The 16,784-nt window shown below is 44.8% G+C and overlaps 1 protein-coding gene across 1 annotated transcript in view; it reads left to right on the top strand.

Moving 5' to 3' along the window:
- LOC8031201 (prolyl 4-hydroxylase subunit alpha-2) overlaps positions 1 to 16,232 on the top strand; it is a 48,502-nt gene extending 32,270 nt beyond the window's left edge. Inside the window, exons 11-14 of the mRNA XM_040217595.3 lie at positions 4,347 to 4,385; positions 7,093 to 7,161; positions 8,417 to 8,513; positions 16,013 to 16,232. Of these exons, the coding sequence (XP_040073529.1) occupies positions 4,347 to 4,385; positions 7,093 to 7,161; positions 8,417 to 8,513; positions 16,013 to 16,101 (294 nt within the window). The 3' untranslated portion in view covers positions 16,102 to 16,232. The remainder of the gene's footprint in view (positions 1 to 4,346; positions 4,386 to 7,092; positions 7,162 to 8,416; positions 8,514 to 16,012) is intronic.
- The last annotated feature ends 552 nt before the right edge of the window (positions 16,233 to 16,784 follow it).

Below are 16,784 nucleotides of genomic sequence, written 5' to 3'. Positions count from 1 at the left end.
GTATCCAAGGAACAAGCCTATCAGAAAGTTCCACTTTTTTTTGTTTATAAATAAGCAAATCAAAAGGCACACGATCGAATGCTTCTGACAAAGCTAAAAGAAAAGATAGCATCATTCTGTTGGCGTTTGACAATCGCTGCGACGAAGTCCTGGACTACAAATAACAGTTGTGTTGTTTTAGAGTCCGGAATCCGTGTTGATTTTTGAAGAAAAAGTTAATTTACTCCAAGTAGTATAAAACGTGATGAGCATTTTATATGATCAAAAAAATTGCAGCATATACGTATTCAGGATATAGATCTGTAATCCCCAAAGTCTAATTTGTCGCCCGTTTTAAATACAGGGAACACCCTAGCGATTAGCCAATGATTCGGCAGACAACTCTGGTTGAGGGAGGCACTGAGCGCACGTAAAGGTTCTCGGAAATCATCTCAGAATACCGCCGTAGAAAATCATTCGTTCTACCGTCAGCACCGGATTATTTGTGGGCTTTGATTTGGCTTATACAACAGTAGTGAAAATATGCCCTCACGACGTAGTATTACGTCAGGCATTGAACCACGACCCGGTGAAGCTACATAATGTCCATTTTGAATGGTAAGATATTTCGGTTTTGTAAAGGCTCTATGAAAACTGACATTGAATTTAGTTGCATTGTTTTTAAGGTAGGAAGTTATAGCACCGTCTATCCTTAGTTGGTCTTAGAGTCAGATTGTAGTCGCCAAAAGTTTTGCCGGGATTTCTACTGAAAAGTGGTAAAAGTTTAGCCGTAAAATTTGTCTCGTGTGGTGCGTAGCTTACACAGACGATAGTGATTGAGGGCGTTTACCTCCGAGTTATTTTTATATTTGCTCTTACGTTTTTGTGTCACTCGCCGCTTTAGGTGAATTATCTCTAGATTGATCTATGGATTGCGCCTTTTAGTTCGTTTTTGACGGGTGGGAACAGACCTATTGATACAAGTCATGAGACGGATTTGAACTAGTCTCAAGGGAGTGAAACTTCACCACCACGTTAAAAACCGGCAAAAAAAATGCAAACATTCGAGAACATATATATCATCTGAGGCTCTGAAATCAGTAAAAGTTTAAACTAAAGCCGTTGTCTTATTGTTACGAATATTTGAACTCAAATGAATCAGTTTATGAACGGCAATGCCGTCCTTGCTAGTGAAAGTGCAATATTTTGTAATTTGTTTTGTGAAGATAAGGTTTAGAATTGAGTGGATTGTGTCGGTGACTCGGGTGTAGGAAGAGTGACAGGTGTTTAAGGCCATGAAATAACGCAGAATCCAGAAGAAGGCGTGCTCTGGGGGTCAACGTCGTGTGGTCCCGGGGTAGCTAATGTGTTCCAGTCGATGCTCGGCAGGTTAAAATCGCCTGTGAGTACGAATCATTGATCAGGTGTGAGTGTGTATTCTGGATGGCCCGACACGGGTTCCATAAATGACAGAGGGACTTTGCGAGGTCTCTAAACGACGCCAGACGAAGTGGAATATTTCGGAGAGCTGATTTTGCACCGAATGTTTTCGTGTTCGGGAATGTCTTCAAGTTGAACGTAGTTAACTTCTTTTTTTTTTAACAATGATTGCCTCGCCACCCCCGAGTCCTTTGCGATCTCGGCGTACTATTTTTGTCGGAAGGAAGGATGATTGTGGAGTCGATTATATTTGGTGAGAGCCACGTTTCTGTAATAGCCAAGATGTGAGGATCATACAGGAAGAGCAAATCTTCTAATTGGGATGTTTTGCAATATGACGTGTAGTTTTTGTGAATTCGTTTCAGGAGAATGTTTGTGGCGAGCTGGACAGGGGACCTTGTTCCGATCGGAAATTAGTTAGTTGGACTTGTTCCAGTCGTAAATTCGCTTCTTCCCAGGCATGGACTGTATCATCCACATGAAGCCCGTCATAGTGAAGGCTACCTTTGTGGCCTTCTGCTTTGAATGATTTTACAACAGAGATTGATCAGCATATTGCCTTATGATGTTTTGGTCGTCGGTATGTTATTTCCTGTTTGTGTCTGGCTAGCAGGTAAGGAAGGCAATGACGCCACTTTCCCAGGATACAGCGACTTTAGCTTTCATGAGTACTCGCACATAGAAGACACTTTCAAAAGCCACGCGCTCACCCCCTTACCTTTGCGTCAGAGCTGTTGTTCATGGAAGACGGTAAGTTGCTGTACCCGCAGTTCGCTCTGACGACGAAAACTGAATACCTTCTAGAGACACTTTGCAGCCGCTTCGCATGGACGCCGCCATAGCCGACTTTCAGTTTTTATTTCATTTTATTTTAATCACTTCGCTCCTTTCTTACCGCGGCAGGACAGGTTATTGTCATTTTAGATCCGGCCGTGGCCTTCTCCCCGGCATTGGCATTTGTGGAGGCTCGTCAGAGCCCGCTTCAGTGGCTTGGTATCTCGGCAAGACAAGAGAAGGTCAGGAATGGCGGCTGTAATCGGGCGTGTGTGCAAAGCGTCTATACATTGTTTTCACTGACGTCATATCAGCCGTTATTGTGGTGGCCTTGCTGGTGAGCGCTTACCTTCTGCCAACGTTACTATATTTGTTCAGTTAGAGAACTGCCCATAAACGCTGCTGCCCCGAGCAGTACACCGCCTCTCCCCCCTGTTGCACATTGAAGCACTCTATTCGTCGACTGATGACCGAGCGCAAGCAGCTGCCTTTTTACCTCCTTCTTTTTTGTATATAGACAAGAGTCTTATGTCAGTCTCTGCTTAGCTAGAATTATTTTACATCTCCCACGGCCCACCCCCCGTCGTTCGATGTGCCACCGTTTTGTTCACTGCCTCTCTGGTAACTTTAGAGTATTCTATGGGACACATATGTTTTGAAGCCTAGGGGGTGCTTTGCTGTGCTCTTTGGAACACGCAGTATTAAAACGAAAATATAGATGGAGCTTCAAAACACGGGAGCCAAACTGAAGGGGGGCGGGGGGGAGAAGGGGGCGCTACTCTTTCCACGGAAGTTCTACAGCTGAGTTAATCTATACTTCGCTTCGGCTGAAGTCCAGACACAGCCGACGCTACGAGCTAATGGGAACTATCTAGCAGCGTCTAATCAGCGCAAGTCACTAGGCATTTTCTGTTTGTGATTGCATCATCGCTGATACGACACGTATATGGACATGACGAACACCATGATGGTGCGCTCTTGACGCTGTCTGATTTGTTCCATCAGCAGCCCCGGTTGCACCTGGACTTAAGGTGAAACGGAGTATAGCATCGCTTGCCTTCTGCACCATATATTTCAAACAATCCTTTTTTTTCCCTGCGTGAACAAGCGAAGAAACCGCCAGCATGGTACGGCGACGTAATATGAAAGCAATGTATAGCAGGCCAGGTAGTGCGACGCCAGAACACTAATATAGACCAACGGTCCACTAGTAAAAAAATAAAAAAAGACGACCGCAAGAAAACGTTCCGGAAGCCAGCGACAGTGGGGCGCCGCGGCCCCTTCCGAAACACGTCCTAGACCTGGTCTCTTCTTCGCTGACCCCCCCCCCCCCCTTCCCCTCCCCAAAAAAGAAAAAGAATACTTTCAATGGTCGCCGCTTCGTGTTCTTCCGGTGCTGATTGCTTGAATCACTTAAAGCATTGGGATCTCTGAGGAGTTAACCTATAGGTTCTACAGTTACTCAAGTACCTTGCCATGAGAACACACTCTACTCAATACATTTGCCTTAGGCAGCACGCCTAGAGTGGTGCGTCAGCTGTCACGGGCGCGCCGAAATACCGGATTTGCCAATACAGCAAACACGGCTTTCTCCGCTGTCTCGAAGGCTGACATCCACGGCGGTAGACGGCACCATCTACTCCCTTTCAATTCCAAAGTGAAAATTCTGAGGCCACGCGCGTCAAGTCGTTCTTATTACGCAAAAGATGTTGGCCCCTAGACCGCTCACTTTTCGTGGTGATAATTGTATTATCTAGTAAACAAATATGAGTTACTTTTTTATTTTAATTTGTGCTCCTTTGTTTTACAAGCTTTAGTGACCGGTTTCGACTGCGGTATCGCAGTGTGAATTTCAATTGCCTCAGCGTTACAGAAAAAGAGTAAACATATATATATATATATATATATATATATATATATATATATATATATATATATATATATATATATATATATATATATATATATATATATATATATGTTTACTCTTTTTCTGTAACGCTGAGGCAATTGAAATTCACACTGCGATATATATTTATCGCAGTGTGAATTTCACTGCGATATATTCACACTGCGATATATATATATATATATATAACCTGTTGTGAAAGAACTTTGATGGTAACAAATTATATTTACTTATTTACTTTTAGAGACTTTTCGGGGACCGAGTGGCGACGCTTATGATTTACGTAAGTGCCTCTTTGATCTTTTTTTATACTTTCGGACGTCTCCTGACAGTATCAGTTGTACAACATTCGCAACTGTTAAATACCGAACTTCTAATCTTCATAAGTATTTTTTTTTAACTGTGTACTTTATTCTGGGCTCCTGCTCCGTTCAGGCAAAGGCTAAAACTGACAACACGGGTATTCAACTGAAACCGTTATAAAGGGTACAGCCATTGGCATTCATCCATTTATCCTAAAATTCGTATTCTATTGGTGTGTTTACCATCCTATCCAGCCCACGCATCGGAAGTGGTCCTGAAGTGGCAACGAATGACGCCACAGGAGTCCACGTGTTATACAGTAGGATCTGGTGACCCTGGCGGTTCTTTGTCGAAGTTCTATAGCGAAACAAAAAGGCGAAAGAATGCCACTGTCGCTGTCGTCGCAGCTTCGCAGCTTCTGGCTGTCGAAGCTTCGGTAGACCGTCAAGCTAAAGAGCGACCTGCAGCATAACAGGCGGCTGCCACATCCACCAACGCTGCTTCACCGTCACCAGGATCGCTTCACGGGACAGCACGACACTAATATGACGTCATTGGGCAAAAAATATGGGAACCACATTTTAGGACATGATAAACCCGTTGAGGCCGTATCTCCATCAAGGAGACATAAACATACAAAGCAAGCCAATTTTTTTTAGTTAGTTAGAGACGCAGTTCAGTCACCGTACTGATAGCGTGGTCCTTAGAAAGACTGGCCGGTGTTCCGTTCGAACGCCTCTCTCTACGCAGCTGGATAGCAGCGCCGTGGATGAAACTGCACGGGGCACTTGCACGCGATCGGCGTGCTCTTGTATCTGCTACCTTCCTCCCTCACTACCTTCTTCAGTCTCAACAAGAATGATGAGAAACGCATTGTTGACTGCTTTGCCTTCTTAGCAAGGACATATTTAGCTTTGTAAGGATGTGAGGTGTGCGCTGTTGCGATAACAAGTATACTCGAGTTCTTCATCCTCCTCCTTTTCCACCTATGCACCAAAGCAATTAACGACGAGAGGGCAGCAAGGCGAGAACCGCTAAGGCTTCTGAAGACCAGGAGGTGTTAGCAATTCCTCTGCGAAGTGCTCATTTGCTCGTGTCTATCGTATTTTCTCTAGATTTCATTTGTAACTTAGTGACTGCCAAATTGTAGCACTCCGATTGCTCCCAGCGCCGCCACGCCCTTTCATTCCTCACCAATCGCCGACGGGGGCAGTGGACAGAAGACTGGGCAGACTTTTTAGCGACCATACTTATAGCGAAGTTTCTCTAAGGCGTTCCCACTGTTGACAGACTGGCGTCCAAACAAAGTAATTTCCATCGACGGTGGCCAGACAAACATTTTAAGCGCGACTTTTTTGCAAACATCTCTACCCAAGTTGCAAGAGTATAGGGATTAACTTTGTAATCCAATATTTTTATGGTCCCAGCTACTACCTATAGCAATTCAGTTCCGCTTCAAATTAGTTCACACCAGAGCCGTATAAGGGGAGAGTTTGGTCAGTCTATGATCTCGCCGCCGTAACGCTCTCCTCCCGAGTGAGCCAATCAGCACGCGGCGCAGAGCGAGAGGCATGAGCGCATGCGCGCGAACTTCCGGCCACTCCCAGCTGAGTGGGGAGGGCCGCCATTTTCGTTAATTCTCCCGGTGGAATGCATGGGATCGGCATCTAAATCTCGATTATTTCCTTTTGCATCGCTGGCTCTGGCAAGAAATTATAGACTGATATTCCTCGGTGGGTTAAAAAACTAATAAATGAAGTTTTCTTGACGTATGGCCACAAACTTTTATTCAGGCGAAAAAGAGGTCGGCCCGTAGCAGACGACGCGTAGCCTCAGCAGTGCTCTTCTCCGACAGCGTTGCGAAAAAATGGCGGTCGTCTTCTCTCTGCTCCCTTCTTTCTCTCTCGCTCCTTCGGCGCTCTCCTACCTTTCATATACTTTTCTCCTCTCCGCCGCCTTCGTCGCCACATCCACTGGCCAAACTCTCCCAATATACGGCACTGGTTCACACCAAGCCAACGTGGTAATGAAAAAAGAAAAAAAAATAATATTGACGCGCAGCACAAGTGATATATATGCCGACTTTCATCATGAAACATTAGTATAATAAGGTTCAGCCCTCACCGCACCCATAACCATGACCATTACCTTCTTGTCTCATTACGAACAAACAGAGGACCGATATATTTAGACAGAGCTCTAAAGCCTTGAGTCACAGTGCTCATGCATCGTACAAAAGACACGGGTTTTGCAGAAGACATGATGACAGAATTCTCTGCAGCCATGCCTGAAGCGTGCTGAATGCACGTTTGCTCCATACATATACACGCTTCGAACATGTCTGCGGACGGGCCTTGTACGACCAGCGGGACAAGACCGTCATACAAAGACGAAATATGTCTCAGACAGTATCTGCACACTCCCTGCAGACATCACGATGCATTAGCATTGTCACGGCGGCTTGAGACTTCCACCTTGTGGTGGCCGGATTAAGCAAGGGCGGCCGAGAGATTCCGTCAACTCAACGGGAAAAGGTGCTTGTCCGCGAATAATTGACAAAAAACAAATCTTTCAAATCCGTCATCCTGTTAAATTAATGCGGACATGCCGTAAAAAAAAAACGAAAAAAAAACGTCTTGTATCAACTTGTTTGACACACGACGAAAGTTTTCTCGGCTTGGTTACAGATGAGTGACGTCGAAGAGGGTGGAGCCACTGTATTTCCAAGCCTCGGAGTAAGGGTGAGCCCCAAAAAGGTGAATATGAAGTTTATCGTTACATTATTATTTTCTTTATACATTTAAACGACCGATCGCTCTAAAAATTTACGTGTGTCCGCGCTCCTGTTGAGTACAATGGCAACCAGTCACTGCGATCTAAGAATGCAGACCCAGCGAATCCCAGGGTCTCAAATGTGGCTATTAATATAAGGCTATGGCCCGTATTTGGTCATTGGAGCTATATAAAGCACGGTAATCACTGAGCCAGTGCAGATTTACTTTTTTGTTCATTATGATGTTGCGGCCTCGTCGTTCACGCGCCTGCTCCAAGCGTTCGTAGTGATAGAACCTTCTGCCTCTCGGCGATGAAGAAGGCACGCCAGAATTCTTGCGCGCGAAAATGAGGATCTGGGTCATCTTCATTACAATATAGATTGAGAATTCTGCTCTTCGCACGTATAGATATGTGACGTTCGAACGTGCAAATATCTTTTTTTTTTTTTGGAGCGTAAAAAATAGCAGGAGGGTTCACAAATGGCCCATTTTGTATTGTAGGCTAGCTTCCCTCCTTTATGTTTGTAAAGTAAAAAAATAACGGCGATTTTGCGATAATTAAAATTGACGTACAGACACTATTTCTCGGAAAATACGTGGGCAGAGGGTTTGCAGCTCTCAAAGATGGATTAGCCGGGCTTTAAGTATAGCTCGTAAGAAAACCGGACTATTCTCGCGACGCCAGGCATTTCGCAGCGAAAAGGGTCAATACCACCTCGAAGAAGAGTAGTAAGTTGGGCGAGTTGGTAAACGTTGAACATGGTGAAAATCGCGCACAAAGAGACGAGGACAAACGAGGAAGGAACACGCCTGTTCTGTGTTCCTTCCTCGTTTGTCCTCTTCTCTTTGTGCGCGATTTTCACCATGTTCCACCTCGAAGACAAAGGCTGGCGCATGACGTCGTACTAGAAGGATCCCCGCCCGACCCGCCCCAAGCGGCAAACTCGTTGAAGCTCTATGAGAGCGGCCGTGAAGCGGCAGACGCTTCCGTCTTGGCGTCCCCGTCTGCTAGAGTCCCGCTAGTTGAGCAGCGGTGAGACGCGCTGGAGGTAACCATGACGCCAGCTACAAGCGGCGCTGCGTGTATCCAGTAGTGATGACGTTTGAGCGGAAAGACGGCCTTGTCTTCTAGGTGGTCTTGTTACGACACGGCATACCACACTTAGACGCAAATGTGTGAACAAGCCTTTGCTCAACTCCTTATCGAGGAGACCTAACACCAACTTCCACTGTGCAGGGAGACGCCGTGTTCTGGTGGAATATCAAGTCCAACTGGGAAGGAGATCTGCTCACTTGGCATGCCGGCTGTCCCGTGCTCTACGGATCCAAGTGGAGTGAGTTACAAACAAGTTAACCAAAACTAAAACCTAATGTCACTATCCTAAGGAGAGCTGCCTTAACTCTAACAAGGCGGTAAGTTGGGTGAGTTGGTTGATCATCTTCAAAAGCGGAAACAGCGCAAAAAATGAACAAAGAACTAGTAAAAGAAGTGCACAGACACAGCGCTGACTATCTACACTTTGAGTAACACCCCCTTGTGTACACTCAAGCGCTTTCCGGTGTAGTTTCAGTTTCGATTTGCTCCCTGCCGCTCCCAACTGGGTTGTCAGTATAGTTAACGTGTAGCGGCATGTATGTGCTGGCGATGAAAATAATGTGTCAGTTAGTAATACTACTTTTTGATGTCATTTAAAAATATTCTTAGGCGACTTTTGTTTTTGTATACTCTTTTGCTGTTACTGAATGGCGAAACTACCTATGGTGCACCCAGAAGGTCTTACGTTGTAAAACGTTCCGCAGAAAAATCGGATCCTGCACGTTGCTTGCTCGAGGAATAGCCGCGCTGTTTATAAGCAAAGCCTGTGGATTTGTTTTCCCTCGGAGCAAGGGATAGCGAACCACCGCGATCGACAGAAAAATTGCAGCGTTCTACGTGACTGAGATAACGTCTTCACGCGAAAGTGCTATCTGCTCAGACAGCATTTTTACGGACCATCGTGTTCTCTACCTTGTCATTCGGTGTTTTTTTATAGAGTGCGCGATGATGGGCAATATGTGTATTGTGCAGGAAAGTAGACGCAGCCTTCGCCATAAGAAGTGCGGTTATTACTCGAGCAAATATGGTAGCACTAACTTTCATGGAATGTGTATTGCAATGGTGCATTTTACCTTATAAAAATTCAAGGCTTAGTTATGTTCCAGTAAAAAATGATAGCAAGAAATTTTCTAAAGTCAACGGCGGGCATGTTCGCAGACGACCGAGTTAGTGGTAAGTGTAAGTTGTGGCGCCATCTAGCTGTAGGCGCACCGAGCAGACGACTTATTCTGTTTTGTGCTCGCTGCGTGATAAGTTGAACTTATGTTCTACTCATTTTAGAACAAAAGTAGGGTGGGAAGTTGAAAGCTTGATTTAAACAATGAAACTCGAAAGCTTCTTTGGCAGTAATAATTTTAGTATTTTAGTGCGTATGGTGATCAGTCTCGTACACATTACTCTAAAAACAAATCGTTTACAATTTCAATTACTCTGGGTTAAAAAATATTCAGTTCAACTATTTGAATATAGCTGAGAAGAAAAGTAATTGCCCGTTACCTAAAAAGTAACTGTCGTTACTGCCCCAATTCAGATTTTCAAAGCGACAGATTTTTTGGCTAGTTTAAAAACGGTCCCTTCGTACTGTCCATTATTGGATTAGGATCGCCGAATTATAAACTATAGTCGGTAGCAACCTAAGAACGAAGGGCGAGGGTAAGACGGGCCGGGGAGGAGGAAGCCGACGGAACGCTGGAGAAGAGAGGGGGAAACCTCCTTCTCTCTTTAGCGTTCCGCCTGCTTCCTCCTCGCCGGCCCGTCTTACCCTCGCCCTTCGTTCTTAGGTTGCAACCGACTATTAGCCCCGAGAAGTTCGCGTGGCGCCCCCATACGGCAAGCGGGGGTGACGTCACGGCGAGGAGAGAAGTTTTCCCCGGCTCGTCCCGCTCGCCCTGTGGAGGCTGTGACGACGTCAGCTGTCGGCGCGCTCGTTTCTATTTAATTTTTTTTGGCGTGTTTTTCGTAGGAAGTGTAAATATTTTTATGTGCCTTTATTCAGGTATGGCCTATAGCTACAGGCGAAACTTCAACCAACATTTTAAGCATGGTTGACAGGGCAGGCAACGCATGAATCGCAGCTGGTATATAAAAATAAAGAAATACGGCCGCAATTGCAGGAGCATCACTATAGATTTACATCTCGCGCAATAAATGCTGCTGATGGTCTGAATGAATTGGCAGTTTATTAATACTATTTTTTGTTTTCTATCTTCGTTTTTAAACAAGATCGCCGAAGCAGAAAAGCTGCATGCTGCTCGGGCAGCATGCTAAATACATACAGGGTGTCACAAAAGAAAATTTACACGCTCTTTTTTACCGCAAAAATAAACTAGGCATCGCCGAACGCTCATTCTCCGCCCAAAGGTAGAGCTAGAGGTCACAACCACACGCCAAAGTTTCAGCCCGCTCCGATAACTTAATCAAAAGTTATAAGTGATTTTCTGAAAAGTTCAATGGGAAAATGGGGCCCATTTCGGCCCGGTTTCGGTTTCTGGTGCCATAGAGCCCCATGTGTTTGAAAACTCCGTCCGCCGCCATTTTCCCATTGAAATTTTCAGAAAATAACTTATAACTTTTGATTAAGTTATCGGATCGGGCTGAAACTTTGGCATCTGGTTGTGACCTCTGGCTCTACCTTTGGGCGGAGAATGAGCGTTCGGCGATGCCTAGTTTCTTTTTGCGGTAAAAAAGATTGTGTAAATTTTCTTTTGTGACACCCTGTATATCCTGGGCAATGGGGAGATAATCACAAGTAAGACAGCTCAAGTGCAGGGGCAAAGTAAAAAAAACAAGAAACATTTATTATATACATTGCTCGCATTTGACCTTTGCTGGATTCGGATAGTATTTCAATGGACTACACGGGTGATATCAGTGGACTTGTTTATATCAACCCTCAAGTAATGTATAACAAACGTAAGCGAAGGTGTCTACCTCATTATTAGTCCGTTAAGCCCTAAAATTGAGATTTTACTTAAATCGAATTGTCCTGAAGCTAAAATACCAGACCCTTTTCTCACGCAGACTGTCGCCCTTCACGGGTTCCACATGCATTTTGTGCTACTAGTGCTGCAACTACCACTGGAAAGATGTTCGAATGCTTGCTTTTACTCCTGTTTTCTACTGTTGTCAGAGAGTCCAGCTGTAGGGAGTTTAGAGGCTGAGGAAGCTTTTGGATACCTGCAGCAGTGTCTCTTTTAATTGGAAATGACAATTCAGACTAAATGGTGTATTTTCCGAATATCCAAGGCTGGAATAAAAATGTCAGAAAAAGTATAAACATTCCAAATTACGGCACTATTGCTGTGCATATTTTGGGCAGTTCAATACAAATCATACAGGCAACTGCGGCAATTCGGCCGTTTTTGCTGCTACCATACAAACTAATTTCTAGTAATTGTGCATCTTCTAAGAAATATGCCTGCCTGCAAACGTGTATAAACTATATAATTAATTTACGAAGAAGCTACATTTATGTAAAACAACCCTGTGCTATGAGCACTTCAAAGATAATCAGAAGCAGGGCCTTTAAAACATCTGCGAACCAGCGTATGCAGAGCGGCAGCGCAAAGTCGGAGTCCCAAGCTAATTTGCCGACCACCCAAAGGCCCATGATATAAATGCCACTTCAAATGCCTTGAAAGCGGGATGTAATATCGTCCCAAATCATGAACATGCAAGGGACAGAATTCAAGCGTCTGAAACACTTGCGCCACCGCTCCACCGATCCTTCGCAAAAATTGCCTTGTGTCGTGTGGACGGGCGGGGAGGTTCATCGGCGGAATTGCCTCCGCCGATAGCTTTCGGGATTTGTAACCCAATTTTAAAGGTAAAAGGGACAAGCAGCCTTATAAAATGTACGGAAGCACGTCAATATCGGCCTAACTCAACGGTACACCGGGTAAACGAAGTCCAGCTCCTCGAAGAGCTTGCGGCACACAACACCGAACCAGGAAACCGGTGCTGGGAAGCGAGCCGATGCGAGATCGCGGAGCGGAGTCATCGCCCTGACGTCACGGTACGCCTCACCCAATCAGGGCGCGGCGACCGCAGCGACGCTTGTGTTCGCTCTCGGGGCTAATAGCTATCTTTTCTAAAGCAAGCCAATTGTTGTGTGTATGTTTATGCAGCCGGAAGTTAGTCTGCCTCAGTGGGCGTCTGGTGTCTCAGCTGTAGATGAGCAATTTAGCCAGTGCAGTACAACCGCTAGCCTGGGGTCTTTAACGTGCACCACGCAGTAGTGATACACGACCGCACGCCGGCACGATGCTCATCCATATCGAAACGGGCGGGGATGGGGCTCGAACCCAGGATCCCTGGGTTCTGCAGCGCGAGCTTTTGGTCCACACGCGTCGAGCTGAGTGTGCGCTGTAGGGGTGATGCAACGAAATTCAATAAAAAGTTTTTCACTTTACCCGAACTTAGTGGCTCTAGTGGGAGTCAAGGATACTCGCACGCAACGCTACTGGCCAAGAAACTTCTTGTTGCGGTGTAATTTCAACAGTGTTGGGTAAAGCACGCCTAAAAAGCACTTGAGGTAAAGTACGAAGTAAATGAGAGATTATGTACTTGAAGTAGGGTAGTATGTACACAGGGCACAATGCACTTGAAGTAAAGTGCCGTAAATGCATCGTACTTTCAAGGTAGTACTTTTTAACACAATCTTTCATGATGTCCTTCCAATGCACTATACAGTGTTATTTTTTTTAAACTGATGTGTAGAGCCCTGCGCGGGCAACAGTTTGATCATCCGATCCGCATCCGCAGACTTTGTATCTGAATCTGAACCGCATCCGTAAAATTCGGAAAAACATTCGACCCTTAATCCGCACATTCATTTTATACCATAAAATCACGCATGAATAAAAATGAAAAAAAAAAAAGCATCTGGATGGTATTTTATAAGTCGTCTGCTTACCTTTGTACAGAAAGCTCTTCGTGTCAGAATAACGGTGAAAGTCATTTTATGGTATTCTATTTTATCGTATTTATAAAATAAACGATCATCCTTCCAGAGACACTTCGCATCGCTTGAAACATGATCGCAGTTATGAGATCGTCTTCTTGAGGGTCCATGACACTGACACTCCGTCCAGAAGAGGCGCTCAAAAGGAAGGAAATTGTAATATTTACTTTCCTTCTTTTTTTCTTTTTTTTGTAAAGCCCACTTCAAGCAGACGCATATTTTATAAACATGAAGTTAACAAAGGAGAGACTATTGTGTCCTTTTATTCAGGACATACTATAAAAAAGGGAAAGGAAAGGCGCTCACTCACCGCAGCAGAGTACTCGCTTATATGTGGTAAGGCGCGAGTACACCACTGAGAAAATATCACAATGCAACACCTCCTACAGGTTCACTTTTAAACGCGAACCCCCAGCTGCATGCTCGGAACCATATTCTCAAAAACAACTCAATGCCAACTGTCATGAAAAGGAAATACACACGCACGCAACCTTTCCCTTGTCGAGGTTGCCGTGTAGAAGAAACCGAATGTTGTCAACATGGTCGGATTCAGACTGGTTTACCCCTTTAAAATTCATACCCGCTACTGAGAAATCTCTCTCCGTTGGTGCACTTGATGCTGGGGTGGCATGCACGAATTCTGCTGCAAGAATGAGGTGTGGAAACTCGTACTGGCGCGAGTTCCACCACTCCAGAGGATTGGATTCTGAGAAGAAGCCACATGCAGGTTACTTCCACTTTCTTGTGGCTTCTACGTTTTGGGTTTTCTTTGCTCAAATAATGTTTGCTGCTCTTTCCCTGCCAAACAAGAAACGCTTTACCGGGACAACAGATGTTCTTGTATTCTTGACTTTTTTTAGGGACAGCATTTTCGGCGGGATAGAACGTTATAAAGCGACCTTTGATGACAATCATATCTTGCTTTACGTAAAGAACAATTTTTTCCCCGATTGGCACCTTTTATCTAAGAGGGTAGTTTTTTCTCGCTATACATTTCATGATGAATTTCATAGTATCACTCACTAATTCTTTCTCCACTGTGCGGCCGTACACGTTTATGGACCGCCTTGGCAAAAAATGTAGATCCGGACACACGAATATCCGTATCCGATCTGCATCCGCAGCCCTTGGAATCCGAATCTGATTCGCAATCCGCCAAATCTGATTCATTTTTATCCGCATCCGTCAGTTTACTGCGGATATCTGAGGATATGCAGGGCTCTACGAATTTCCCCAGTGGCAACGTGGGTGCATCAGTAATTTTAGGAAATGTCGACAAATTTTGGATGAAGTAAGTGGCCACAGAGTAGTTGTTTTACTTTCTCTTACGAACTATTCAACACAATCAACTAAAAAGGAAATTATTTGTATCGGTCTTATAGCCGCCATTACTTCACTCAGAAAAATGATTTAATGACGTCTGGAAGGACGATAGTGCATTTTCACACGTCTGTAAGCCATATTTTGTTAAAGATTGGTGAACTCTTATACTCGACCTCAGAAGTTGTGTACAGTACTGCGAATGTCAAGGACACGAGCGCGTAGTTCTTGAAAGAGCTAAATTTCACCGAGACCAGATTGGGGGACTGTACTCTGAAGTCGGGAGTTCTACTTTCCTCGAAAATTACCAGAAAAGATATACTTTAAGTACAAGTACATACTCAGAGAATGTACATCAAGTAAACTACAAATCTTCTAAACCTACTTTGACTACAATGTACTTAAAGTACTTCCCAGCACTAAATTTCAATGACAAAAGTGAGCGTTCTAATTCAAAATGTCTTGCGCAAAACTTGATGACGTAACTGGCAGATCGCAGTATCCTCCAGGGACGATACTTGAATGCGGCTCAAAGATTGGACCCGAGCATTGCGTGGGCACTCGATTTGGGCTCGTGATAATCAGTAGCTTGACAAGCATTCGGGTAGTGAGTGGCCTGTGTCCAATCGCTACAATGACGACAATAACCGAACCATAACAATGTCTGGAACTCGGCGCTTGTCCTGCGCCTTGCCAATCCCAGCCCGTGGCTATGATCAACATTGGCGGACTATAATCGGCTCCATATCACGGGGTCGCTTGCTCTGGGTGCAAAGTTGAGGGGGTTAGCCTTTCCCTGTTTTCTTGAATTTTTTCGACGGCTTCGATTGCATGTGGTGAAAATCGAGCGGGTGTTTCACAGGTCATTAACGCCAGTGATTCGTTCAAAGCTGTATTCGCGTAAAGTGCAAAAATCATTGCATCGCCCCTCTAGTTTACCGATTTCGGTAAACCATCGCCCTGTTGTAGACTTGGATCGAGGCTTCTTTAGTAGGAAACTTGTACAAAGTGTGCCACTAAAAGAGGAAGGGGAAAATAGTAACGGCTAAAATAATTTTAGTACCGCCAAAAGCAATACAGTTACTCTTTAGACCACTTCTTTACAAATGTAATCAAATAATGACAAAATTACTCCAGAAAGTAATCGGTTACAAGTGACGCGATTACTTTTAGTAAACGCCGTACAACAATGGTAATCATTAAGTGTCCTCACCTCATGCTTTTGCCTATCAATAATATAATGGTGATTGTTGTTATCTGGGATGTTTTGTTTGTTTAGATAACGCGTGCTCTGTAAGGTAAGAGTAAGTAAGGTACGTTCACATGCAAAGCATAATTGAACCCAATATATATTTTAGTGGGGCTTCCGCGCATTGTACTAGCGAATAAGCGTGCCGTCATGCGTTGGGTTGCGTTCACCCTTCGTGAAGTCTGCGTTTCATTTTGTTGTGCAGTCGCCAACAAGTGGTTCGGGAGCTACAGTAACGTGTTCCGGATGCCCTGCTCCACCAACCAGAATGCCTCTCTGGGACCTCTCGTCTGACGTTTCTTCGAAGACGTCGTCACTTTCTCTTCGAAGACCCTGTACGTCGGCTGTCGGCGTCCTTTCCGTCTTCGTGAGCCACATGGGGACCGCGAAATTTGCTGCTTGCAATAAAATATGTACACTCGCGATTGTTGCAGTTTATTATCGTAGGAAACAAAATAAGCACACACACACACACATATTCATGTAATATGCCCTGACACACTTTATTTATTCTCCCAACGTAGTGCTGCAGCCGGTACGGGATCCTACCTTACTGGAGAGTTTTAGTATTGCGCATAGAAGCAAACGCAAGTGGTGTGCGTTTGCGTTAGAGTTGCGTGCCCCACGTTGGCGCGTGCGCCTTATCGCCATGCGGTATCCAAGACCGCAATTTTCGGCTCCGCGCACGCGCAGTGTGGAACACGCAAAACTAACGAAAACACGTAGTGCTTTCGTTCGCTCGTATACGCATACTACAACTCACTAATGCTTCAGCGGCTTCCAACGCCCACGAAACGCCCTGCAGTGAACAGAAGTGCATGCAAGCAGGTAGGCGTTCCTTCGAATTCGAAAGGCTGAGATTGGCAAAACAACAGAGCGTAAACATGAAAGCGACTAAATGTTATAAAAAAATAGTAATTAAAAAAATGTGCTTTTTTTTTACTTTTGGTCATTTGGTTTGGAAGAATATTGGCGAC

Source organism: Ixodes scapularis, unplaced genomic scaffold, assembly GCF_016920785.2.
Source record: "Ixodes scapularis isolate PalLabHiFi unplaced genomic scaffold, ASM1692078v2 PGA_scaffold8__174_contigs__length_109621045, whole genome shotgun sequence".
NCBI lineage: Eukaryota > Metazoa > Arthropoda > Arachnida > Ixodida > Ixodidae > Ixodes > Ixodes scapularis.
This window is presented reverse-complemented; position numbering and strand designations above follow the sequence as displayed.